At 42.5% G+C, this 27,674-nt stretch overlaps 1 protein-coding gene across 4 annotated transcripts in view; it reads right to left on the bottom strand.

Annotated features, from left to right (window-relative positions):
- The window catches only part of arhgef25a (Rho guanine nucleotide exchange factor (GEF) 25a), a 61,983-nt gene that overhangs the window by 27,131 nt on the left and 7,178 nt on the right, over positions 1–27,674 (bottom strand). For 2 of the 4 annotated variants that reach the window (XM_072712952.1, XM_072712954.1), the window contains exon 1: positions 17,525–17,977. The exons of 1 other annotated variant lie outside the window; for it this stretch is intronic. In XM_072712952.1, the coding sequence (XP_072569053.1) occupies positions 17,525–17,618 (94 nt within the window). In that variant the 5' untranslated portion in view covers positions 17,619–17,977. Of the gene's footprint in view, positions 1–17,524; positions 17,978–27,674 lie in introns of those variants that run through there. One more of the 4 variants, XM_072712953.1, reaches the window with a different exon arrangement.

Below are 27,674 nucleotides of genomic sequence, written 5' to 3'. Positions count from 1 at the left end.
TTTCTGTTCTTCATGAATCGATGTGACCAGTGGTGACAAAGACACACGGGTTTCTCTATGTTCACAACGAAGGGTGGCGTTAATGTTGATATTTGTTGTGATAGGTGAATTCAGTGTTATTGAACTGAGCTTAAACTGTGCATATCCTGGGTCTTTTAATGACATTCTTGTTATAGAAGCGCTGAGGCAGACTATGCATGAATGCTTCATGGCTTAGAACCCAACTCACCTTGAATAAATTGCAGTGATTTGCTTCAGATCAAACAGAATCATATTCACAACTACTCGATGTGAATGATTTGCTTGGTCCTTGCTGGTTGGTGTGTGTGAATGCAGGAGCGTTGGAACCAGGGGGGAGTGGCATATACCCTCCAAAATTATATTTGCAGTCATTTATTCCCCCAAATAAATAGACCTTTGTATTTTAAATTACTATGCAGTTGTACCAATCCCCCACCCCAGTGTCAAACTTTCTCTTACACCATTGTGTGTATGGCATGTGTTTGAGCAACAGATATCAATATGAAAGGAGGTCAATGAGAATTTCTCAGCATAGATGAGACACACATTTTATATCAACACCAAGAGGTTTAAAAGTTGTGAAGTGGCTCGATGGATATTATTCAAGGGCTGGGAATTGCATTCCCGTTCATGGTTCTCTGATTGGAGGTCACATTTTCTTTCTGTGTTTGCACTGGTTACGTCCTATAGTGCAAAAACATTTTAGGTGACTCTAAAATTCCCATCACTGCGAGTGTCTGCATAGCAATGGACTAGAATCTAGTCCAGGGCTGTTATGCAGGTTAAATAATATAATCTACAACTGTGTATTGTAAAGCTGATGTGTTTAGGAATGCAGGGCCCTACGTCTGAAACTGCTCTGCATTCACACATTCCAGACTTCATGACTGATGCATGAAAATCCCAAGGAAGCGCTTTAGGTGGTACATGAAGAACTTTGCACTCCAAGTGACAGAGACAGCTACCAGATATTCTATTTGCAGTCCCTGCATGATGAACCATAGAAGAATGAGGACAGATCCTCATCATCCAAAGTTTTTTTTTGTATTTTAGCATATGCATAACTTAAGTCAGATTAATCAGAATAGCACAAATGCATGCATATGTATATGGAACACTGTAATCAGACTAAATTTCTGAAGGTCTGCTTTCATTTAATCTTACCGCTTGATGTGTGCTGTGCTTTCTAACAAACAAGACGTGTTGCCTGTTGTCACACCATAGCAACACGGTAAAGGCTTTCTGTCATTATTGTTTATATAAGCGCTTGCTGGGTGGAAAATTAGCTTTGGTCAAACGAGTGGATTCAAGAAGGCAAAGCTCGTGCTTAACCTGGGGTGCAGTTAACCTCCAGGGGCTATACTACAAAAATATGGTTAGTGGGTGGCACTGTGGCCATATACCTCGAGGTTAGTGAGTCTGATTGCTGCCCCAGCTTAGTGCAGCCTTTGCATGGGTCTCCTCACGATGGCTTCTGCAGATTGGTCTGTGACTGTGTGCCTGCTGTGTTTGCTGTGGTGCCCTGTGCAGGAGATATGCCTCCTACTGCTCTATACTTCTTGGATTTGGCTCTAGGCTCACCGTAACCCAACATTAGATAAGCAGTGATGGAAAATGGATGTGCACTGCACAGAGAACACAGCAAGGTTCCTTTTGCCTGACCTTACCTACACATGGCACAGGTTCCTGCTAGTTTAGCATATCATCTGAAAAAATATAATGGTAATGTAAATGTGGAAATCAATGCAAAATGTTCTTTATTTGGATTGCGGTTTTCCCCTTGGGGCTTAATTAATCCAGCTTTACCTACAACTGTAATTTAAACGTTTATTTGTGTTTCACAACCCTAGATAACTTGCAGCCCTTCAGTAAGTCATGCGGGTATCAGAAATATGAAGACCTATCCAGCTTTTCATAGTGTCATTATAATTAAGCCATAAATTGATTTGTGAAATTACTTATGAAGGTGAAACTTAAGTGTTTCAGAGGGGCTTTCACAAACATGGGCCATATGACCCCGTCCCTAAGATCACAGCATACTTTGAATCCAGAATAGTTCACATTTCCAAATTCAGTATTTTGACATGGCATGCACCACATTTCTAAATGTACTTCTTGTTTGCACAGAAGGAGGTAGGTGTCCAAACGGTGCTCTCTTTGCATGAAAGCAAAGCGTGAGGCCCCTTTTTATGAACATTTACAAAGGCTTCCCACTAATGGGATGCCATGAACAAACAGGATGTTTATTGTAGCCCCTGGTTAATTCCTCCCTTTTGTGCTATTTCACTGGATTTATGCTGCTTGTCTCAGGGTCAATTAATCATGCATTGTAGCAGGAGATGCACTGCAGGTGTCAGGCAGAGAAAAGTAGCCCTATTTTACTTAAAATGTCCTTCAGAAGAATTAATCTCAAAGAACTTTTGAGAGCAGCTCAGCCCAATGAAAACTAGAAACACAACATCACAACTATCTGCAAAATTCTGCATTTTAAAGAACTTTTTTCCTTGGCAGTGAAAAGAGTAAGTCATTCATATTTGCTTCATCTTCCCAGTCTTGGGCTCAGGGCACATTTTATGGTGCGCCATTTTGGACATTGCAAGTGCACATGGAATACTCGTTAGTGTGATCCAATTGTTCTTCACTGGCAAGCCAGGCTTTGAACTACGTGAGCCCAGGAAGGAGAAAAAAGTGCACAGGAAGAAGATTACATTACACAGCTGGGGCGCCCCATGCATCCTGAGGTCGAACAGTCTGACATCTTTGGAATTTGTGGGAAAAACCAGAGCTCTTCATTACATCTCAATCTGCTGCTAGTGTGAAAGAACAACTAAGACGGAAACGAACACAGGGCCTGTGTACAAATCACAAGAGTTACTAAAGCTACAGACCTTCCTGAGAATATTCAGAGTCCAGTGAAAAGAAGATGGTCATCTCTATCAGTCAACCAGGTAACATTTAGTACACAACAGCATTACAAACCTATTTGGTGTAGAGGAATTTAACAGTTTTTAAAATAATATGTTTAAAGAGGATGCAAAGCCTTACAAAAGAAAATTACAGAACATTTCCATTTCTCATGTCATTATTGCTTTTTTTTTTTAAAATGCATGACTCATTTGCTTGTTCTTATACTGCTCCTAGGAATGCAAACTTTTATCAAACAGCATGTGGAAGGAAGGTATTTATAACCAGGGAGAGCAGTGACCATAACATGATGACAAACAGACGCAAGTGATAATCCCTCCTTATCTCCTGCCTTGAAGACCTGACATACCCATGAGATAGTACTGTGCCATGTTAGCTGAGCTCAGCCTCAGTACAAAAATCCATCCAATGCAAAATGACTCAATACATAATACAGTCTCGGCCATTATCAGGAATCCTGTGCAAAAAGTTTCAGATTGTGTCGGCTGAAGGGGCCGAGATTAGAAAGAGGTATCCTCTTGAATCAAATGACCATGACGTATATGGTGTAATAATAATGACACTTTTATTGATCCTTGTGGGGAAGTTCCATTTTAGGCCTTGTCCACACGTACACAGGTATTTTTTAAAACAGCGTTTTTCCTCCTCCGTTGTTCAAATGAAATCCCTGTCTTGACAGTGCTAAAAAGGACTGTCAAGAGCAATATTACTCTAACCGTGAAGCCATGTTGGCCAATCAGAAGCTTTATTACCAGTTCTGCTAGGCTAAGGACAGTTCATGTAAACAGCAATGGCGAAACGCTTTGACATCAAAGAAAGTCAACAACGGCGCACAATCTGATGTCACAAGCCAAAAACTTTCTGAAAATCTTCACCCTGGACGGGGTTTTACAAAAGCTCCATTTTCAGTGATGTGAAACACTGTTTGCATGTGGACGAAAGGCCAAAACGCATAGAAAAAACCTATGTTTTTAAAATGACCCATGTACATGTGGACAAGGCCTTAGTCCTACTCCCATCCTGCACTCCATGACGCACACGTAGGAAAGAGGAAGCTTGACAGTGAAAGGCAGCCCCCCCATGGAGCTGGGGGGTATGGGTCTTGCTCACAGGCTCATGGACATGTGACTGTTCGGCCAAAGCCATGCTCGAACCGCCAACCTTTCGATCGCAGATGCAGACGCTTAGCCCACTTAACCACATACCACGTATCCAAATGAGAAACTGCTCCCAGAGATTTCCTCACATAACAACGATGTCCGTTTCCACTGACACTGATCGTCTGCATCAGGATGTTGCCTGGCATTCTGCCTGTTAGTGTAGATAAGCTCATGCCATTTCAATATTTCAATATTGGCTGTTACTCCTCATACAGTATTACCTCTGCACTCACCACTAACCTGAGGTGTATCATCACCATTATCACCAGTCACAGGTTGACAGGGGGCACAGCTCTGGTGCTCAGTAAGGCTACACGGGCAACATCTCTCCCCGTGCCTAGCAGAAAACATGCTATGATGGGCACTTGGAACCACGTGGAGCCACGTCATCCATCATCTGCTAGGGCGTCCGCTACTCTTGGCAGACCTGCTCCCGAGGGTCTCCCCAACTCAGCTGGGTTTCATTCATTTAGTTCAGTTTATTTGGGTTTGATCATAGAGAATTAAGTGTTGAGTGGAGTACTCCCATTCAGCCAGCATGCCCTGAAGGGTGGGAAGAGAAAACACGAGGGAGGAAATCCAAAGGGCACTTGGAGCAGTTGTGTAGTAGGGGAGGGGAACAGAGGAGGAGGGACCAAGGTGGTGCATGAGAAATTGTTGGCCTGAGGTTTTACAGTGGTCACATCTGGAGTAGCTATCCACCATCGCCTGCCCAGAACTTCAAGGGTCACAGTGACTTCACGGGCCATCAAGGCATGTCCTGGTCATGCTGTCCTACCGGTTAATCTGCATATCAGCAACACCACATTTAATCTGTTTTATTTAAGAAATGACACAAAGCTATGCACGATGACAGAATGCTGCACATTTTCTCCCACATGTAGTGCCTTTTTCAATTGCAATGATCCAGTACATGCAAAACTGGAACAATGAGTGAGGGCATGAAGCCTGAAAAACATTATGCCTAAATCGTTGCACAGACACAACCGAAACTGTGTAAATCACAAAAGGAAGGACAACAGCACACAATATCCTGTTGCTTGCATAAGTGTTACGTTGCTAAATTCAGTCCTTTGTTGCTACGTTCAGTGCAGTGTCACTTGCTGTGCTCAGTGCAGCACGCTGTGGATCACCTCAATTTATTAGCTTCTACGTCAGTCACTTGGCTTTTCTGTCCTTATTATCTAGACCACAGGATGTCATTGTCCAGTGTGGCTGAACCTCTAATCACAGCTGGTTTCACCAGTATAATCTTATGACAGCCCAAGCTGAGTTTCCAGTGCCGTGTTAAAAGACATAATCAAGATCCAGAGGGAATCCTTCCCATTGCATGCCTGCTATCTTGTACAGAGACTCTGTGCAGCTGCACGTTTGGCGGAGGGCATAGCTGCCGCAGCTGCATGGGGGTGGCATGCGCAGGCACACAGGGACGGCTCTGCAGCAGGCCTGACCATGTGGCCCGTGAACAACACGGCCACACCTGCACCGAGGAAAAGCAGGGATCTCCGAGGCATCCCAGCTGAGAAAGAAATCAGTTACAGTGTACGTTGTAACGTAAATCTTTATGACGGCTTGTCATCTGCAGCGCTCCCTCTGATCTCAGCCGCTGCATTTTTGTTCCCCCCCCCCCCCCCCCCAGACATGCACAACTTTCAATCAAAATCTATTTCAATCTATTATCCAGCGGAGAGTAGTTCACTGTACCACCCTACAAGGATCGAGAATTAAAAATATCTCATCATACACTAGCATTAACTACACTGAATTGGAGACATTCTTCGTATCTGTGGTAGATGGTGCATGTCTGTAAAATAGAGAGGAAACAGACAATGGCCGTAGTGGCACTCAAACTGTGGCTCATGAGATGATTTTCTGAATATGTTACATTTTACCTACTGCCCCCCCCCCCCACAGACCTTGTTCAGTAAACATGAAATACGGCATCAATCTAACCGGGAGTCAGGAAAGAAAGAGTCGGAAGACTTCACCAGTGTTTGGGGGACCACACCCAACAATCAATTGGCCAACCATCCCTCCCTTGGAATGAATATACTGGAAAAATCAGCTTATAAACCCTTAGCTTCTGTTAGGCATCACAGTGGGTCTGAAAGATCTCAGCTATGCAAAGATATTCAGATCCGATATTCAGCTGAGTTCCTTAGCTTGATAGAACATTTACCTCCTCACAGACGTCTGACCACATTCCAGAAGTTTCTGATTCCAAGGTTTTCTTAAAAGAACAAAGACAAATCAAATCCTCAGTCAAACCTTCATATCAGTGTTTGCCTTAACCAACACAATATTCAGGGCTGGAATGCAACATGCCAATAACCCATGACCCACTAAATATTATTATTGGAAGAACAGCGTGAAACAAGATTTAAGCACCCCAGAGGATGACTCAGAGTTTAGTAATAGTGGGATGGATCCAGCATGCTTCATTCACAGCACAATGTCTGCTCACCATCCAGTTCCTGCACTGTCAGGGCTAGGATACGAACAGTCAAACACTTGGATATCTCTGTAACCTCACTCAAGCTCCTGAAGAAGTTGCAGCTCAAGCTACGCTTCCCATAAAGCCGCTCTTTCTTCCTGGATTCAGCACAGGAAAGCCATTAGAGTTTCTGATTTTCAATTATTCCATCTGATTCCTTATTAGGGACTTGAAGTGCATTTAGCCGAGATTCACTACCAACGACTGACTCAAATGAACTCTTAATTGTGATTGAAGGTAAACTTAGCACAACAATATAAATGTGCACACATCTACAGTTACACAAAAACCTACATGCACACCCACATTATGGTAATTAGACTTTGCCTGTCTCCCCCTGAGACCTTGAGCTATGATCCTCCTTACATCTACTTTCAGTCATTTTCTACCTGCTCAAATTGCCATAGCAACCACGGAAGATGGAGAACTGAGGGGCACCATTGGCTGTTGATATCTAAACAGTCATTGCACTAGTAGTGACACATCAGTGTTCATTTTACAGAAGTTATCAATTTTTAATATATTAATAAAATCAGGCATTTTAATTAGATCTTACATCACCGAGCTGAGCCCGGTCTTTCAATATCGCTGCCATCATCTCTCATTCTGCCTCTTAGTTCATCCACCAATGTTTCTTTGAAGTGCTGATCTGGATTCAAATCTTTGTGGATCTTATTTAAAACATGTTTTCAATGGAGCAAAATATTTCAAACAACACACATAAATATACTTATTCACTACTTAGCAATTCGCTATTCAGGAATAATTTGCTACAGCCGTCTCCCTGAAAGAATAAATCACATTATGAGAGATTACAAATGTAGCCTGTACAACTGGAAGCCCAGGCAAGACTCTTCGTACATTTATCCTTATTAATGACACCATCTAGAGTCAATAACTAACCTACTTCACTTTTTTTCTACCCGTGTCCTGACAAGACACATAATCCTCTTTATATATGCTAATGCCTGTGGTTTGTAGTACACGAGACCATGTTTGATTCTGGTATGTTTACACAGAAAATATAGGTTTTTAGCAAACAAGCTATTTGTTTCTTACTTAACTACCAGAGCTAACCAAATATCAACATGCTTAATTGCCATTATGCAGCAAAGATGCAAGCTGGTAATGATTACAAGCTTTATCATTCCATCCCAAGTTGTTACAGATAAGAAAATTACCAATCATTTGGCAACCTGGTACATTTCTGTTATATGCATCTAGATGGCATCTAAACAAACTGACTACATCCCTATGTCAGTGTGTTTTATTAGTCTGTTATATTAAGTTATATTATGTGAAATGATGTTTTGGATGGTCTCTTACTCACTGAATGTTAAACCACATTCCTGCAGAAATTCCCTCATTTGGAAGTTTGCAAATAAGACTGGGGGAACCAGTGCTAGTAAAAGTTTATCCAATTTTCCAGTGCCTGTCATGTATTTTTGTTTATTAGCTTGCATTCCACTTTCTCATATTTCTTTTTCATGGAGCTCGACACTATACTACAAGCTGTATTAAAAGTTTAGCTGAATCTTTACTATAATGAACTGTTTAGAAATCCCTGCTCTCTAGGTATCAGTAGCTGTATACCTCATTCATATTGTACCACATACAAGAAATAACAATTAAAAACAAACCTTCAGATTAATCAATGCTTTCTGGACACAGACCCGTTTCTTCAGAAACACCTTCTGTATGACAGCAACTGTTTCATGACGGTTAGTTTACAGACAAACTAAATATTCTCCAGGACTGACCACAAAAAAATCTTACTCTCCCCAGTAAGGAGGGACACCAGCTCTACCTACTAACAAACAAAATAGTTATAACAAAGTCCCAACGCTGACTTGCCTGGATGTGCAGGATGAGGGAGGGCAGACCTTGGGGAGGGGACTCAGTGCCCCTGGGTTATAATCTGATACATCCTGCAGCAATGTCATCATTTATTTACTTTACCAGTCTATAGTGGCCTATTTGCTTTTCTATGCCACGATACACTGAGGATGTGGCATCAGTTCAGGCGATGCCAACCACCACAGCACTGACCCTGAGCCCTCTGGAGGGAGTAGTGAAGAAGAGGATGGTGGCAAACTTTGACAACATCATAATCAATTCTGCCCATCTACTCCAGGGGGCGCTATCTTGGAGTACATCTAGTCACCGGATCAGTCCATTATGTTATGAAGAATTTCTGGAGATCCTTCCTGCTTGCTGCCATCAGGTACCACAAGGAGTCCATCCAACGTGCCCCCCCCCCCCAGCCACAATACACCAGGAGACATCGCAACTCTGCAATAGTAAAAATCTGTGCTGTCTGTTTTCTAACTTCATATGGCATCCACTTATTTTATTATTCTTACTACTTACTACTATTATTATTTTATATATTTTTTTTATTTTTGTCTGTGCATCTTGCCTGTCTTGCACTGGATGTATGTTTGTCTGTGCTCTACATACTTGCTGCTGTATGCACAAGAATTTCCGTCTGGAATCAATGAAGTTCATCCAATGTAATCTCTTGTAATCTTATCTAATCTGTCACCATCAGTGTAAACACATTTTGTCCCACGAAAAGTTTGATAAACTTCCTGTTGGAACATTGTGGAAGGCAAGCATTCCCCCACCCCCCACCCTTTTTGCAACATACTGCACTGAATCCATTGTGCAACAATGTAACCCTTTCCTGCCCAGTCACTCGCTCAGTGACAAGTGGTCTATTTACCGAAACTACAAATGTGAGGTCAAATATATTGTCAAATTAATTTTAAAACATCTTTTAAGAAAAAACATTTGCTTATCACTACATATTCATGTCACATGTACAGTATGCAATTACAGCCAAGGAAAAAACTGTGAGACCACAGCACAATAATTTTGTTTCACTCATTTATCAATATATGGGTGTATGTCTGTGAATAATATATATTTTTCTGCAAATTGCAGTCTGATTCTTCTCAGTTTCTCATTCATGAAGGGCTTCTTCCTTGCTTTATGGGACTTCAGTCCTGCTTCTAGGAGCCTGATACAAACTATCCTAGCTGTGCACCTCACACCTGCACTTAATGTTTCCCATTCCTTTGGAAGGTCACTTGATGCCATCCGCCGATTCATGAGAAGCTGTCGGATAAGTTAACAGTCATCTCTGCCATTAGAATGCCACTTCCGCCCTTTGCCTGGCTGGTTTCTGGTCTTTCCCAGTGTCTCCTGCTTCACCTTATTCTTGTGTGCTGCTCTCTCAGAAATTTTGAACCTGGAAGCATCCTGCTGCTCAGCATAGCTTCTGCCAGCAGAACCAGGATTAAACCAGGATTTAAAAATGCAGATTTGTTTCAAAATATAGAGTGGGATCTTAATTTTTTCCATGGCTGTATATATAGAAACTGTATATGTAACATTATATAATCATTTGTTATAGTGAAGGAAGTCTTAGACTATCGTTGTTCTCCAACCTGTGGTTTTTCTAAACAAGGTTTGGAATTCGCTCCTGAGTTCAATAACAGGTTCTGTCATTCTTCTCTACAGCACATTTACAAACATACCCCAAGCCCAGAGAAAAGGAGAGATGGAGATGGAGATACTGGGATAAACAAAATACGCCAGGAAAGGGATTTACTCTGCTTGTGGGAGAAAAAAGTTTAAGTAGGAGGCGATAAGTGGGTTTCGGAGAGTAAACTGCAAGAAAAGCAGGCCTGATACTGCAATGAGTGTAATGGTACTAGACCAGGGGGATGTGAGAAAGAGTAAGTCAGAGCAAGACGGAGAGATGCAGGAGGAGAGATGCAGGAGGAGAGGTGCAAAAGGAGAGATGCAGGAGGAGAGATACAGGATGAGAGATACAGGAGGAGAGATGCAGGAGGAGAGATACAGGAAGAGAGATACAGGAGGAGAGATACAGGAGGAGAGATGCAGGAGGAGAGATACAGGAGGAGAGATGCAGGAGGAGAGATACAGGAGGAGAGATGCAGGAGGAGAGATACAGGAGGAGATATGCAGGAGGAGAGATACAGGAGGAGAGATACAGGAGGAGAGATACAGGAGGAGAGATGCAGGAGGAGAGATACAGGAGGAGAGATGCAGGAGGAGAGATACAGGAGGAGAGATGCAGGAGGAGAGATACAGGAGGAGAGATGCAGGAGGAGAGATACAGGAGGAGAGATGCAGGAGGAGAGATGCAGGAGGAGAGATACAGGAGGAGAGATACAGGAGGAGAGATGCATGGGAGGCTGAACTTAGCTCCAGGAATGAACTTACTGCTCCAGTGCAAGTTCACATTCCTTACTAGCAAATCACACGATATTGAGACCAGGCTCATTTTGTCTTCATTCTGTCTGGAGAGGACTGTGTGAGTCGGAGACAGTCTGCCAGAGAGCAAGCGGGCCTGAGAGCTTGGGGGGGGGGGAGTGATCAGTGCAAATATAACCCTTGCTACTACACAGAGAGCAGCCACATCTGCATGCTTTTGTGTATACTATTCCTGCCACTTTTTCCATAATGTGCAAAGATATTCAGCAACCTTATAAGCTCATCTCAAAAAGATATGACATCATGGAAGAAGGAGATACGTCCTATTCCTCTGTCTGGCCGTGACAGAGGCCCACCAAAGCACAGGAGCAGTGGTGAGGAAGCAACGTCCCTCTCTGCTGGGAAGATGCCAAGAGAGCTTTCTTTTCATTTGGGGAGGGGGGGGAATTTGCAAGAAAAACATCAGAGTTCCTGCAGATGGAAAAAAAGACATAGAAAAGGCCTTGGATAGGTTCAGAAAGAGGCTGCAGGTGCAGGTTGGAACAGATTGTAGGCCTGGGGATGGAAACCATGGGGGGGTGAGTTTAAGGACCGGACATGTGAAGTGGGCTTGGTGGTGTAAGAAGATTAGGAGCCATCACACATTTTTAGTAATTTAGTAAACACCATCCTCAGCAACCAAATGCCTGGAGAGATAAAGCGTGTCTGTCGCATGTGTGTCTGCGTGGGCGCACGTCTGCGTAGGCGCACGTCTGACGAGTGTAGCAGCTTGAACCATCTGAAAGAGCAGGGTGTCAGGGAAGAGCAGAGCTGCTTTCACGCTAATGGAAAGCAGACGAACTTCAGGCTGCTTAATGTGGTTGGTTGGGGGGGCGGGGGGGGGGGGTGGTAGTGACTGGTAATTGTTGTCAACATTCAGTCATATAATTTTTTTCCCTCTGCTAGAGGGTCTGTCCTGATTCACTGGGACACTGAAACGGGAGATCAAAAAAGCAGGAGGGAAAAAAGCTCAGGAAAATAAAAGGAGTGTAAAATCTCAGGCAGCAGAGATATTAAAGAAAAAAAAAAGGTCTCTGTTTTCCACTCTGCTTTGATCAGTGAGATACTATCCTGACAATATAGAAATTCCCTCTTACAGTAGATGTATCATATTATTTATAATTTATACTTTATTTTGTGCTGACAGCATTAAAGAAAAAGTATAAATTGGCTTTCTTATCTATCTATCTATCTATCTATCTATCTACTTACCTACCTACCTACAGACACAAATCCATACATCAACATGTAGGTAGGCAGAATCTTTTATGTGTTTCATAGACTACATTGTCATCGGAAGCAGACTTCCAAGCTGTCTGACCCGAGCTGATACACCAGCAAACAGACAATTAGGAGGTCTCAACCAAGACATTGAAATGTCAGCACTAATTATTGCTATCCAACAAACCCGTGCCCTTTATAGTGTAAATCATTTCACGTTGCCTTCTCGCTGTAATCTCCTCAGTGGAGCTGTGACTCATGCCTCATACCGACATTGGCCCTGGGTGAAGCTATTGACATCACCAATTAATGCTCACAGCTCTTGGCCTCTGTCCTGTGTTCTGAAAAGGCCAGAGGTTGTTTGTTCCTGCAGACAGACCAATAAAATGGAAACACCAGCAATCAGACATGACTCTCCTCTGCAATGATTGGTCAGTGGTCCACTTCCTCTTTATAACTTGTAGGCAGCCTTCCTGCCCACATGTTTACAATAGGATGGTCAGTCAAACTGAATGATGCACTAATGCACATAAAACATCCAAATGCCTAGGCAGCCTCTCATTACCTATATCGCACATTATACAGAAGCAGCTGGTACTGGTTATGGTACTCATGACTTAACCTAGTGCAGTGAACCAACATTTAATGTGAAAATCAAGATTAAAATGAGGTCTGATTAGCATCAACATGTCCTCTGTCATTTAGTGACTCTCAAAATGGGGATATTCAGACCTCATTCATGACCAACAAACAACAGACCCAAACATAATGAGCATGTGTCACTGATTTGCAATAGGCTACATCATTTTGTTCCTGAGCAGGGTACTAAACATGGGAACATAGAAATGTTACTGAGACATCCCCCATTCACCTCGCTTAATAACACACCTACTTCATAATAACTACTTTGTCATTCTTCACCATCAATCCCAAGCCTGGATTTTATGCCATTGATGCATAGTGGAAAAATAATTTCTGCAGTGTATGTGTGTGTGTGTGTGTGTGTGTGTGAATATGAGTGTCACAATTAATTGACCTTTCTTTTTCTCTCTCTCTCTTCCTCTCTCTCATTTTCTCGCACGATAAGAACATCATCTTTATACTCCTCACACAGCCAAGCAAAGCCAATTAAATTCAGCTCAAAGCTGGGGTTTCTGCTTATTTTGCCCTTTTTACTCTCCTCCACTGTAGCTCAGACTCCTCAGCTGAATGTAGCAGGCTGCCACTGGCAGTTACTTTGTTTCAGAGGCATTATCACTGCTCAGACTCCTCAGCTGAACATAGCAGGCTACCACTGGCAGTTACTTTGTTTCAGAGGCATTGTCACTGCACAGACTCCTCAGTTGAATGTAGCAGGCTGCCACTGGCAGTTGCTTTGTTTCAGAGGCATTGTCACTGCTCAGACTCCTCAGCTGAATGTAGCAGGCTGCCACTGGCAGTTGCTTTGTTTCTGAGGCATTGTCACTGCACAGACTCCTCAGCTGAATGTAGCAGGCTACCACTGGCAGTTACTTTGTTTCTGAGGCATTGTCACTGCACAGACTCCTCAGTTGAATGTAGCAGGCTGCCACTGGCAGTTGCTTTGTTTCAGAGGCATTGTCACGAGGGTGACTCGCACCCTCTGCGGCCACACCACGAACCAGCCGCGCCCCCGCCCCACCCCGGGTGAGATATCCCAGTGAGGAACCCTGTCACCTCACCCACTCAAGGGCTTCCAGACATCTGCTCTTTCCTTCTCCCCCCAAAAAGAGGGACGTGTAATTTTGAGTGCATAAACATGGTGATAAACCAAAAGCAGATACTGAAATGGTCCAAAACTAGGATGCCAGTTTTATAGCTGAACCCAGAGACGATGGACCCAGTAATAATCCATCTTACACAGTAATATCAAAAATTCCATTATAAAGTGCCTGCGTTAACAGAAAGATCGATTGAAATTTATCTGAGGGATCTCAGTTTGTGCAGTAAAACTTTAAATCAAGAAGGTGCATGAAATACTGCCAATACATTTGGTATGGTTTTCACAGAAAGCTGCCCAAGTTGTTGCATACAATCAAATCCACGCATACATTTCGAACACGCTTACGTTACTCGTCACACAGAGGTCAGCTGACCTGGCCAACACACACCTGGTGCAAAGCAGGGAATGCTCTGCTCAATGGTCGAATGTTGCCTGGACCACAGTATGGAATATATTATGTATTTCTCTAAAACTGTCATCTCAAACACTCTACAGTTGTTTATTTGCTCCTTACAGCCTGTGAAATCATTGTGTTACCTACTGAGTCCTAGCCTGCGGTACTGCTATACTATTCACTAGGAGTCCAGCTAAATAAGCACATCCATCTTCGAAACACGTACCCATTACAGGGCCTATCAAAGGCAGCAGAGGGCACAGATGTGCTCACACCCAAAGGGCAATTTAGAAGTCAGTTAACCTAAGTGCATGTTTTTGAACTGCAGGAGGAAACCAGGAAATACCTACAGGAAACCCACAAAACATAGCAACACATTCCACAGGGTGGGATTTCAGCCCCTAACCCTGTCCCGCTGTGGTACCATTCAATTTAATCAATTATTCAGTTTGATAATAACACTATGGGGAATGAAGGTAACTTGGTTTAAAGCAGCCCATATGTTTTAAATGACATCAGGATGAAACAAAACTGAACAAGTCGGTGAGAACAATCTGTCGCATATTAAACGACACTGCCTCGTTCATTTTACGTTACACCACAACCCTAGAGGGCGCATGTTGCAGATCCACATACAGAGGGCAAGTAAATGTATTGAGGCAAGTGTATGAGTCGTTTTAATAACGGAGATGAAAGCTCTTTTAAAATGGAACTTACTCTTGGTATAATACTAGCAACGGCACAGAGAGGGAAGCCGACAATTTAAACGACACTCATGGTTCCACGCTAACGAAACAAGCACATTCCACGGTAAACATTTACACGTCTACAACAGAAATGTCTATTGTACATGAAATGCACATATTAATCTACAGTAATTAAAGTGTGGTGCCACTAAGTGCATAATTAGTCCTGCTGACCAACCCCATGGAGTCACATATATGTCAACCAATCATGAACATTGGGTGGGATCAGAAGAAAACGAAAGGTTCACCTCGGGGTCCCTGCACAGGCAGCGAGTTGAAACATGAACATCATGGTAATGAAGCATCGCAGGACATCACATTGCCAAAGCAATGTCGATTCTGTCAGTTTCGTCTAAAGTATGCAACCAGCTTCACAACTTCCCACACTGTCTACAGCAGCCATTTAAAACAATTGAATTTTGGTGACTGAAAACATTTTCAAAAACAAAAAGAAAGCCAACATTATTTTTCAGTAATGTACTGTATTTTGAATTATATGATATTTTGAGAGAGAGTCTCTTCTTCTTTTGGGTTTTTTTAAATTAGAGCTTGCATGTTTTTTGTCTTAAAATTAAACAACTCTACAGATATCCAATCAGGTTGCCACCATTCGTTCAGTCAGTATGCAGGTCAGTCATTCATTATTCTTACTGCAGTAAGAAGCTACACCATATATCACCCATTTTGTTCTGTCAATAATAAAATGGTCCTTTTGGCAAGCGTTCTCCTAGCTGCGGGTCAGAGTCCAATTCCATAACTCTTTCTTTACATTTTATCAGATGCTTTTGTTCAAAGAGAGGCAGAATTGAGAAGGCAGGGTCAGCCAGCCCCTGGAGTAATTGGGATTAAGGGCCTCGCTCAATGGACTAACAGATTTGAACCACTAGTCTTCCATTCACAAGGATAGAGTTGTAACCCACAGAGCCAGACATCGCCCCAGAAGTGTAGGACACCAAGACCGAGACGGAGCAGGGGAACCTCCATCTTTATAGCCATATAAAATAAGCTGAGAACCTCATATGGCAGCTGACAACCAGTAAAAAACTTGCAGCTGACAACGAGTAAGAAACCGGCAGAAGACAACGAGTAACAAACCAGCAGAAGACAACAAGTAACAAACCGGCAGAAAACAACAAGTAACAAACCGGCAGAAGATAACGAGTAAGAAACCGGCAGAAGATAACGAGTAAGAAACCGGCAGAAGACAACGAGTAACAAACCGGCAGAAGACAACGAGTAACAAACCGGCAGAAGACAACGAGTAACAAACTGGCAGAAAACAACAAGTAACAAACCGGCAGAAGATAACGAGTAAGAATCCAGCAGAAGATAACGAGTAAGAAACCGGCAGAAGACAATCAGCAGACTAAGGTTAGAAAAAAAAGTTTTCAGAGCACAGAAATTTCACTTTATGTATAAATCATAAATTCACAAATCAGAAATAAGCTACTTGTTGAAAAAAGTGTTAATTTTTAGAAGCCCAATGGATGGTTTTCTGTTCCTCCAACAATTTCCTTTGGAAATCCTCTTGAAGAAAAAAACATGCTATAAGATTTTGAGTGGAATTTGCCTATTTATGATAACCTATTGCATACGTTTTATTGTAAAGTATTGAAAGCCGCCTAAGTAATTTACCAGGATGATTTACAAACACAATTGATAAATGACTTAAATCCTTAGATGGTCACATACACTCTACATGCCCCTTGTGTACAGCTAAAGCACATGAGAAAACAATACCAGTAAAGACCATCACAGTGGAAAGGAACTTTGAGGAACTTAGTCTAGCATCTGCGCTTCTATGTGTATGAATGATTTTTCTTATCAAGTAAAATGCACCATGTGTTCAATTTCAATGAAGTATTATGAGAATAAACAGACAGCGGATAATACAATTCACACTATACTGTTCTATACTGTCATCAGTTGCAACACTGCCAGCAGCAATAATTACCCTCCATCAATACCAGCATTATCTCTTTTTTGTTGTTATGCATCACTTAATTTATCCCAACCATCAAAAGTATGAAAAGGAGCTTTTTTTATGGTACAGAAATTCCACATGCTGTCCAGACTTGGCCAAAGGATGTTCACAGATGACTGCCCATCTGTCTAAGAGCCCACAGCCCTTTCTGCCACAAAAACCCGCCCAAAATACCTCTCAGAATGGGGAACACCTTATCCAGTGATTGTCTTCCATTGAATCTGTTTGTTGCTCTATCTGTCAAGCACCCCAAGAGGTTGTTATACTCAAAAAAGGAGTATTTGAGATTTTCTACAGCCAGAATAGGCACTGAGGTAACTGAAGAAAGAGGTCCAACCAGCTGCAAGGATGGAGAGAGCAAAGACGTGGAAAGATGGGAGGAAGCCAAGGAGGAGAGAAAAGTGCAAAAATGCAGAGACCCACTGTGGCAAAGAAGTAAAGGAAGAGATGCGGATGGATTGGGAAGCAAAGAATGGTAACTGAGAGGAGAGAGATCAAGGTCCCTAAAAATGAGACACTAAAACAGACAAGCGATTAAAAAGTGAGTCACTGACCTCTGACCCTGGCATAGCAGCAGCCACACTTTGCCAGCACTTTTCGGAATAAGTGCTGGCAGGCACAGCCCTGGTGATGGTGGCTGCCTTTCATGGTGAACCTCAGGAGCTCGTCTCAGGACCACCAGCCGTGGGCATGGCACAGTGCACGCGCAGTAGAGATATCCCTGCAGTGTGTCCCAAAAAGGCGGCAGGAGGAAAAAAACCTCAAACCATAACGACAGGGGAAAATCCTGCGGAGAGGTCCACGAAGTCAGCACATGAGAAGGATAAGAAATTACCAAAAACAGTCCAGTGGTTTCTCAGTCTGGGAAGCGAGGAAAAGTGGGAGGCAACGAGTATCCCTCACCTTCCTCAGAGTCTGCTCTCCTCTGTTCAGTGTTTGGCTGAATAACGGGCTACGAGTTTGTTTGAGAAACCAGCAGAGAAAGAGAGTATGTGTGTGTGTGAGAGAGAGAGAGAGAGAGAGAGAGAGAGAGCAACAGAGAGAGAGAGAGACGGCAAGGGGGGAGGGGCTGGAGGAGGTGGAGTCAGCAGCTCTGGTTGCTGGCTATTCCAGGATAAGACCCCCGCCCCCCAATCTCTGTATCATGGATTTTCCCCTTGAAAATGTGAAATCCCACTTATTGCATCCCAGTGCTCCCCCACAGCCATTCACTCTCTGCAGCACTACCTGTTACTGCAGAGCCAGATGCACAGTAAACATGTACTGTCTGGCACAAGAAGGAGTTTAATTGCCACAAGACAAAAAAAGGAAATGAGTGCTAGGATCATGTATTTATGCTGTCAGATGCATATCAAAGTTTCCTATTTAGTGTTAATATCACTGCCAGAAAAGTGCCAGGATCTGTCTTCTAAATTTGTGAGCTGCTGTGATAAAAAACATTGAAATATTAATGAGGATAAATTAAATGAAACATAAATTAAAACTTGCTTAAGTATTTCGTCCAGTGGGAAGTATCATATGAGTCTGATCTCCTATGCGTGTGTGCATATCCGTGTGCCTGAAATAACACAGGCAGAAGAGATCTGACATGAAATCTCCCTGCAGTCAGTCCATGCGTGACATTAATCATGTGATTGGTGATTCAGTGGCAGACGGAGAGCGGAACCGGAGGGCGTGGAAATGCGCATGAGTGAGAGAGACCGTATCTGATGGGTAAAATGAGCGAGTGTGTGTCACCGGCAGGGTGAGAGAACGTCCATGCAAGGCCTGTCCCGTGAACTTCCTGGGAACACTGCGGTTAGTGCGGAAGGGCTTCGTCATGCAGCGACGTGAAACCGGTGCTCCTGCAATGTTCCGCAATGCCTTTAGCCGCCGTCTCTTCCCCAGACTGACGCCCTGCTAAGTCAGAGAAGCCCTCCGTCCACTGCAGACATGCATCCAGGTAGTCAAATTACAGGATCGAATCCCGTCCGAAATTTGTTCGAACCCCACCCTACCGAACACCCCTAGAAATTAATTTCCGGCTATGGGCCTGGTCCACAGGAGTCACAATACAGAGAAGTAAGTATTGATAGAAATATCATCATGCATGTGATAAGAGGATAGAGCTAAAAAGCAGGCAGTTGATAACTAACCCCAGTCCCCATGTGCGGAGCAATAGCTAAACCAAAGAACATAAAAACGCCGCATCTTGCTAAAATTCCTTGGTTAACCTTTCAGTCATATTTTCCATATTTTCATCCCAGATAGAACACATTTTGCCTGGGTATGTTTCTCACAGCAGAGACTATAGGCACAGAACGACAGCTAAGGTGGGGAACATGGAAATCTGTTTCCATGAGCTCCCGGGGGGCTGCAGTGGGACAAGTGTGGAGCGCGGAGCGCGGCGTCCCCTGCACACATCAGTTTGGCTACGCGTGGGAGTGATGAAGGCTGCTATTATGAATGGGTCTGAGCTATCGGTCTTGACGCCAATGCACAGCCTGGGTGTCTCTGGTTTGAATGTGACAGAGCAAAATCAGGAAATGAGGTAACACGCCTTCGCATCCTTTACCCCCGACTGTTCTAACAGCCATTTATAAAACAGGTAATTATCCTTGAGAAGGAAAAAATATATAAATGGGCAAAATATACACCTACAGGTTGTTTTGGGGAGGGGTCCATGGACAGCTGCCTGAGTCACAAGATGTACAAACAAACACACAAATATGTACTGACTCATGTCATTCAATATAGGAAGGAGGCATTTATTACTTAATATATTAGTTAAAACGTACAGGGGGCACTGCATGTCCTGTCTGTACCAAACATCAACCGGAACTTTCGTTCAGCTGTAAGTTTCACAGCTCTATAATTTTGGACCCACAATGGACACAAATACATGAAGCAATATAGATCACTGCAGGTCCTGGTTCATGGAATTCCAATAAACAAAAATCAGAGGTTTGAAACCCCGCCCCTCAGAATATCCCCGCCCAGAAAAATCACCCAGGGGACTCCTCCCCGGTCAGTAGGGTTGCTGGACGCCAGCCAGCTATGGGCTGGACACATAAATATTGGCATAATATAACAAGCTAACCTGAAAATAGCTCCGACATCCCAGGGTGATGAGCACGTCCACCCATCATAAGAAAACTACATCACTGACAAATAAACTGCATCACTGACACAGCGCCTTCCTCTTCCAGGACAAAGTATACACAAGACAGACATGAAGTTTGTCTAATATCTTACATGAATAATTAAAGAAAGAAATGAATTATAATCTCAGAAAGGGGACTCAGAATGTGCATATGGAGTGTAATTTAAAGCATGCACATGAATGCCTCTGGACGCATGCACCCGAATTACTGCACAACCAGGACCTTTGCTCTTCTCCCTTATGCTCCTCTGTCTTGCCTCACACATCCAATCCATCTAGAGCCCAAAGTATTCATTTCCAAATATGTTTTAACAAGAGGGACTAATATTTCGTAGGTTGTGCTGACATGGGTTGAGAGGTTCCATTCCAGATTGTTATGCTGATGATTTATGTTTAAAATTTTGGCTTTATTTTATTACATTTGTTATTAAGCCACTGTGATCTTTCTTTCCTTTTTCCCTAGTAAGTTCATATCCTCCTGAGACCCAAGGAAAAAAGTGTCCTTCAATTATAGGTTATTTGTCTTTGGAGGAAATAAGACATCTTACAATTTAGATTTTTTCAAATTTATTTTTATTTTTAATTTCACAGCATGTCCTCTTTAGTGTACAACAGGAATAAATATGTTTCCTTACATCAGTGAAAAGATAGATGCAAAAACAACATGTCCACTACAATGGACATAAATGCATGGGTGGGGTCTCAGGAGGATATACTCCGTCACGTGAATAGTTCTGATTTTAATATCACTGTCACTGGATGATCATGAAGGGCGACACCTAAACACCATCTAAATGGAGAACAGAAGCTCCCAAGACTCCATGACCAAAAATAGAACACACTCCATTTGTCATTTGCAATGTTTGCATACATTGTTCCCTCTCTGCTTGAACCCAAATTTCCTGCACGTCCAATAACCCTAAACATGGGCTGGGAAAATCCAGGACATTGTGAGATAAGGGGGGGGGGGTTTCCTTAACTCACAGTCTCAAAACAAAATGCATGTTGTCTCACTCTCCCAACAGGACATACAAATGTCTCCTTCCGGGAAACAAATGTATAAAAACACCCAATTCCATCACACGCCTATAACTGCATGTGCAGATATCTATCAGTCCATCTTCTGCTGTAGTTATAACTTTAGTCTATGAACTGAACACCTTTGTGTATCTATCCACTCATCTATCATCCAAATGCTTTTCAAAGACAGGGCCTTAGAGGGCCTGGAGCCTATCGCAGGCAGCATAGGGCAAATGATCTTGGATGGGAAGCCAGTCCATCACAGACCATATACACAATCATATATAAGACGGAATTTAAATGTGACTGCATGTATCTGTACTGCAGGAGCAAACTAGAGGAGCAGGAGGACATCCTCATAACACAAGAAGAACATGCAAACTCCACACATCCAGAGTGTGTGTGGGAAGTAGATCCTAACCCTGGAGGTATCACACAACAGTGCTACCCATTGACTCACCACTCAACCTTCTTATAGCCATACAAGACAAGCATGAATACTAACATCAATACCTACTATCACACGAGGACAGACAAATGACAGACAGGCAGAGGGACCTTCCATTCAGAAAAAGCACGCTTTTTAGATTCAGTGTAAAAACTCCCAACACTGGCTCGTGTTCTCAGAAACCTGTTCTCTAAATTGTGCTTTAATTTAATTTCCCTTGCCCTATTACTCACTCTCTCAGTACAGCAGTGCACCATTTAAGGTAAGTCTGCACTGGGAGCACCAGGAGAGCTACTGGCTCTCAGCCTGCAGCGGCTTCATTGATGTTTCCCTTCGCGGGTCAGCGGGGAACCAGCAAGGAGCTGATCTCAGCCATGCTGGGGCAAGCTTGTGGTTCACACTACCCTCAAGCTGTACAGAGGAGTACTGCATCTCTGCCACTGCCCCAAAAATAAATGTTTACATGACTATGAAAAAATCGTTGTTAGACACTCTTTTGGACATACAGGGCGCTATTTGTTGCTTCATGTGTTAGCTTTTGAGGAAGAATAGAGCAAGACTTTCCTAACTGTGCCGATCGTTGCTTTTCCCAAAACTATCAGAAGCCTTCAAAAGCCACTCTCTCTGTCTGGCTCCTTCTCTTCGGTAATCAGCAAATTCCACTGAGACCAGCGTTGTGACCAGTCGCCATCAACACTTGGGTATGAGTCTCAGAGACTCACTGAAGACGTGACACAGACTTGCATGTCATGCAGCACTTGGTCATGCTATATGAAGTTCATGAGTAACGAGAAGTCTGGTGAATCATTCGATTCCAGCACATGCCCCATCCTTGGCACCCCCATCTCCGACCCTTCCCCTTTATGAGATTACTCCCCACACTCTGCGGAAACATTTCCATGTGTGTATTTTTTTTTTGCCTGGCTGCCCCCTTGCCACGTTACACTCTCCCCCTAAACGGCCCCTTCACTCCCGCCCGTAACCCCGACTTTGCCATCTGTCCCGTTCACTCTCACTTTCACGTTGGTTTGCAAAAGACCTTCCCTGAGGCTGAATCCCCCACCAAACAGTGCATTTTATGTTAAAAGGCTTTTCTCCTGCGTGTAGTCAGAGTATGGAATAGTCTTCCTGATAACGTAGTGCAAGCTGAATCCTCGGGTTCCTTTAAATCAGAGCTAGATAAGATTTTAACAACTCTGAGCTATTAGTTAAGTTCTCCCCAAGCGAGCTCGATGGGCCGAATGGCCTCCTCTCGTTTGTATAGTTCTTATGTTCTTATGTTCACTAAATGTGTCTCAGCTCAGCCACAAGCCCAGCCCACCATTTTTCTTTCCTGTGAAGTATACCCAATGTATACCCAATGTATACTTTTGTTTATATTCCAAGCATATATTTTCAACAGTGAAATGAATGAAAATGAAAGACTAATATTTATATTCCTCATTGCTTCCACATGCCATGTACTTGGGGGTATGAATGTTGTATTTCTCTAGCACACAAACACATATGGACACGCAGTTTCTGCAGAAGCCAAGATTCACTGCAAGATGTTCCGCAAGGGGCCCAGTCTGAATGCATATTTATTCTGTGACTGGGAAGCCTGATCTTTTAATAAGTGCTAAAGAGTTAATCGTGACTCTGAATCTTGGGGTAGAATCATAGAGCAAAACTGTTTCTGCTACCTAACAATCAGTAAAAAAACACATATTACTGAGATTATTTTTGCTTTTGCAGTCCAAAAAGTATTCATATAGTAGTTTGCAAGTGCCACCTTTGATGCAGTAACATTATATTATATACTAATATAAATATTGACTTTTTCAAGAAGTTTAAAAAAAAAATGTTTTAAAATGTCACTATATTTTAAGTCAATTTATACAAAATCACTGAAAAAAATGAAAACAAGTCTTTTCACTTTTCTGTCAATGTTGCTTAGAGGACGGATACACACATTAGAGGAGCATCTTTAGCAATAATGTAAATGACACATGAGCATAGATATTGTGAGGGGTTTCATTTCTGTGGTAAAATCCATATGACGTTGAAATCATGGAAATGCTTCAGTTTGTTTCATTTTCCGGTTTCAAGAACTTGGAAAAATATATGGAAATGTCCCATAGCTTTTCCTGCATTTGGGTCTTGTGGCACACCCAAAATCGTAGATTTAATCTTTTTCATTCTGCAAAGCTTCTGATATAACACGTTCACCTGTCACACATCCTCCTCTTTTTCTACAGCCGAGTGGACTCACGCCGACGCTGACCCACCGACATGCACAATCACTCCCACGTCGGCCTGGAAACCGGCCTCAGATCAGTGCCCTTTGGGACGAACCCAAGGGGGAAAAGACTGAGCACTCAGGGCACCGGAACTTCTGCTCCAAAACAGCTGGAATATTTGCAGGCACAGCCCTTTTATGGACATGGCTGCTTCCCCCACGGGGTTTCTCCAGAAGTCTGGCTGCGCATTCTCGCAATCGCTCAGGCAGGACGACTGCATAGTCCAATTAGCCTGAACGTCACTGCTTGTGACAGCTCATATCCTGTCAATGTGATTTGAAAAAGGGCAAGAGACATCACAGGGTTGGCGAACCAGATCTGGTCCACCTAGAAAAATATTTGCCCCCCTGAAAGAGGCTTCCATTTTTAGTTTTCGTTAACCCACCGCACCCCCTAATTGACCCATCTGCGATACTACTGCTAGTTTCCGAGTTTAAAATATTTCAATAAAATTATATTGTAAAGTAAAAAACTATTTCTAGATGACAGCAACTTAATTATATTAATACACAAGTTTCTGACCATTAAAAAACATTGCCCAGACAAATGCTCACGTAAATAAAACTACAAATGACAATTGTCATTTCAATTTGGCCTCTAGAGGGAATATGGCCTCCAATAACATGTAGATGCTTGAAACAGGAAGAAATTAACAGCACAGAAAAAGACGAATTCCACGACCATTCTCAAATCCTACCTTGTAAAGCTATGATACAAACCCAGGAATGAAATTACACAGAACATGGACAAATGAACAGGAAAATCACTTTTTATACTTTTATTTGCTATTTTCAAGACTGAGAAAAGCTGATGACATATCGCCTATGCTGAACCAATCGAGACAAGGTTTATAATGATTCTTACCAGGGGGTAGAGCATTCAAAATAATGTGTTTTACCAAGGACAGCAGTCTCCAAAATGCTTACAATGCCAAGGGAACCCCATGTTAGTATGTGTGTGAGCGCAAGTTTGTTTACAATTTGTTTGTTTATCCGTGTTAGTAAAACTTTTAGAAATTGGTTTGTGCTTGGTTAGCATCCCATGACTGTCAGGATTTAAACTAGAACATGTTTGTGCAAGTTGTTAGGGTGTTTTAAGTGCTTTATTTTGCAATGGTCCAATAACTAGTATTATTAGGGGTGTACAGACTAAAGGGATACAAAATGTCAAATAAGCTAGAATTAGTCTGTAACATGCCAGGGACCATGAAGCTTCGGCAAGAATCATACATTGTTTATTTTTATAAAGTATTTAAAACAGAGCTGTAATTTTATGTTTGCAAAACTATACTGCCCCCTTATGGAGCACCATTGCAAAAATCAGCCCATGGTTGAAACAAATAGCTAAACCTTAATGTATTGTATACCATACTATCTCATACTGTAATTTTTTGCACATTAAGCTCTTATGCACATTACACTTAAAGTATTTATTTTTCTTTTTTTTTTTCTATTACATTGTACCTCTGCATTTTTTGTGTGGACAGAAAAGTAAGAATTTCATTGCACAGAGAAATGCACTTTCTACTGTACATATGACAGTAAACGCTTTGAATCTTGAATTTCACCTGCATTGTTTTACAGATGAACAAATCTCTCAGTTTCAAAAAAAATCTGGCCTCCTCTGGCCACTCTCATTAACAAGGTGTTTTCAGCCGCATAATCGCCTGACAGGGTATTTTATGTTCATCACATCATTCTCTGTAAACTACAGAAACTGTAGTGTGTGAAAATCCCAGATATTCCAGTTTTTGAGATGCTGGAACCACCACATCTGGCACCAAGCTCCAGATCATTGATATCAGGCATCTTGGCCAATCTAATGCTTGGGCTCAATGGTAAGTGAACTTCTTGATCCCATCTCTCCATTACTAATGTATTCATCTGCGGATTCATTCATACATCATCAACTGCCTTCATTATGGAAAACGAGTTCATCCAAAAAAAACAAAAAAAAAGGGAACAGGTAAACTTAAAAAAAGACAGCTTCTCGTATATATATTCCATACCTGTCCTATTCAGGATCGCAGAGGTGCAGAGGCTATCCTGGAAGCTGCGGGCGCAAGGCAGGGAATAACCCAGGATGGGGCACCAACCCATCCAAGCAAAGCTTCTCATGTCTACCCATATAGAATATTCATTCTTATGTTCCCTGGCAGTGAATGGATAGACCTAGACCACTGCATGAGTGCAGCCCCGACCTGAACAGAAGCAGCTCTAAATTAAACGTAAATTTGACCAGTGTAAGTGCTCTCACTTATCTGACAGGTTCCAGGGGTAGAGCTCTGTCTCCAGTCACAGCAGACAGCCAACCAAGCAGCAGGAGCGTGTGTCTGGATTTTGTGAGTCACTGGAAAGAGTTGTGACTATTTTGCTTCTTCCTTAAGATTTTTTGCCCTCATCTGGACTATTTATGTAAACTGATACTGCTTCTTTTGGATCAGAAATAGATTCATTTATTTGTGGATTGCGTGGAATCACACTGGATTGTGCAAAATCTGTATACAGTGTCCAGATTCCTTTCAGTGAAATTATGCCTAAATTGTCTTTGACAACATTAATCCCTTTAAATAAGGGAGTAATTCCAGATGGTAGAAGCCACCTCACAGTTTCAGGGATGGGAGTTCAAATCCCATCTCAATTCCATCTGTGCAGATCATCTTATTCTCCCCAAGTTGCACAGGTTTCCTTCAGGTGATCCAATTTTTTCCCACTCCAAATACAGGCAACTAGATGAACTTGTTACTAATTTGCACATAATACATGCAGTATTCTGCACAGAACACACCCTGCCTTGTGCTCCCTGGAACATCGGTTTATTTATTTATGCCTATACCATTAGATGTCCTTGCACGTCACAATGTTGCAAATCCTGAATTTTGACAGGTTCCAAGTCACCCGACAACCCTGCACTGACTACAAGGTTTGAATATATATGGGCAGGTAAAATATATATTTTTACCCAAACATTAGCAATAACACAGATTATTTATATCTTAAAAAAATTTGAACTTGTTAGTAGTCGGCCCTGCTGAAATTTCATCCTGGATATTTACATACTTTGCCTCAGTTTTATACATGGTGTAGTCAACCTCTTGATGAGTTTATATCGCAATATAACAGAGTATGTCCTGTTTTAGTTTTAAACCCATAGCACATTCCTTTTTTGATATTGATATACACTCCCAAGCTTAGAACTCCCAAATTAGAACATTCTTTTGTACCATCTATGCATACATGTGGTCAGCAATTCCTGAACTTCATTATGAGTCATCTCCCTGCTCTCAGTATATTTTATTACCGAAAAATGACCTTCTTGATGACAGTGCGAGAAATAATGAGGGAAATGGCAGCTTAAAATAGCTGTTGTGGGGCAGAATGCTGTGGGAGGAACAAAGGAAGTAAGGCGAGTGGTCTTGGTAAGTATGAGGTCATAAACAATGGCACAGTCTTGAGTCTCTGCCAAAGCCGCCAGCAGCTCTTGAGCTCCAAATACCCACCAGATTGGTGATCCTTCACGTTCGCTTCTCTGCACAACGACACACAAGGTAAGCAAGAGGCACAAGCAAAGTGAGGCCCACCAACTCTAACTGGATGTAATATAAACTCCCTGCAGTCGACGTTACTCTTGTTCCTGGAAGTTGAAGAACTGCAGAAAAGGATGGTGCATGAGGAGAAGAATCCATTAGCTGGTGTGATTTTCAACCAGCCAACTGATCAAGGCGACAGATAATTGAATCTGACTGTGACTCCTTCCATGAACTCAGTAAACATATTTTTTAACACCTTTCACGAATAATAGTAAATGAAATACCG

Source organism: Paramormyrops kingsleyae, chromosome 6 (assembly GCF_048594095.1).
Source record: "Paramormyrops kingsleyae isolate MSU_618 chromosome 6, PKINGS_0.4, whole genome shotgun sequence".
NCBI lineage: Eukaryota > Metazoa > Chordata > Actinopteri > Osteoglossiformes > Mormyridae > Paramormyrops > Paramormyrops kingsleyae.
This window is presented reverse-complemented; position numbering and strand designations above follow the sequence as displayed.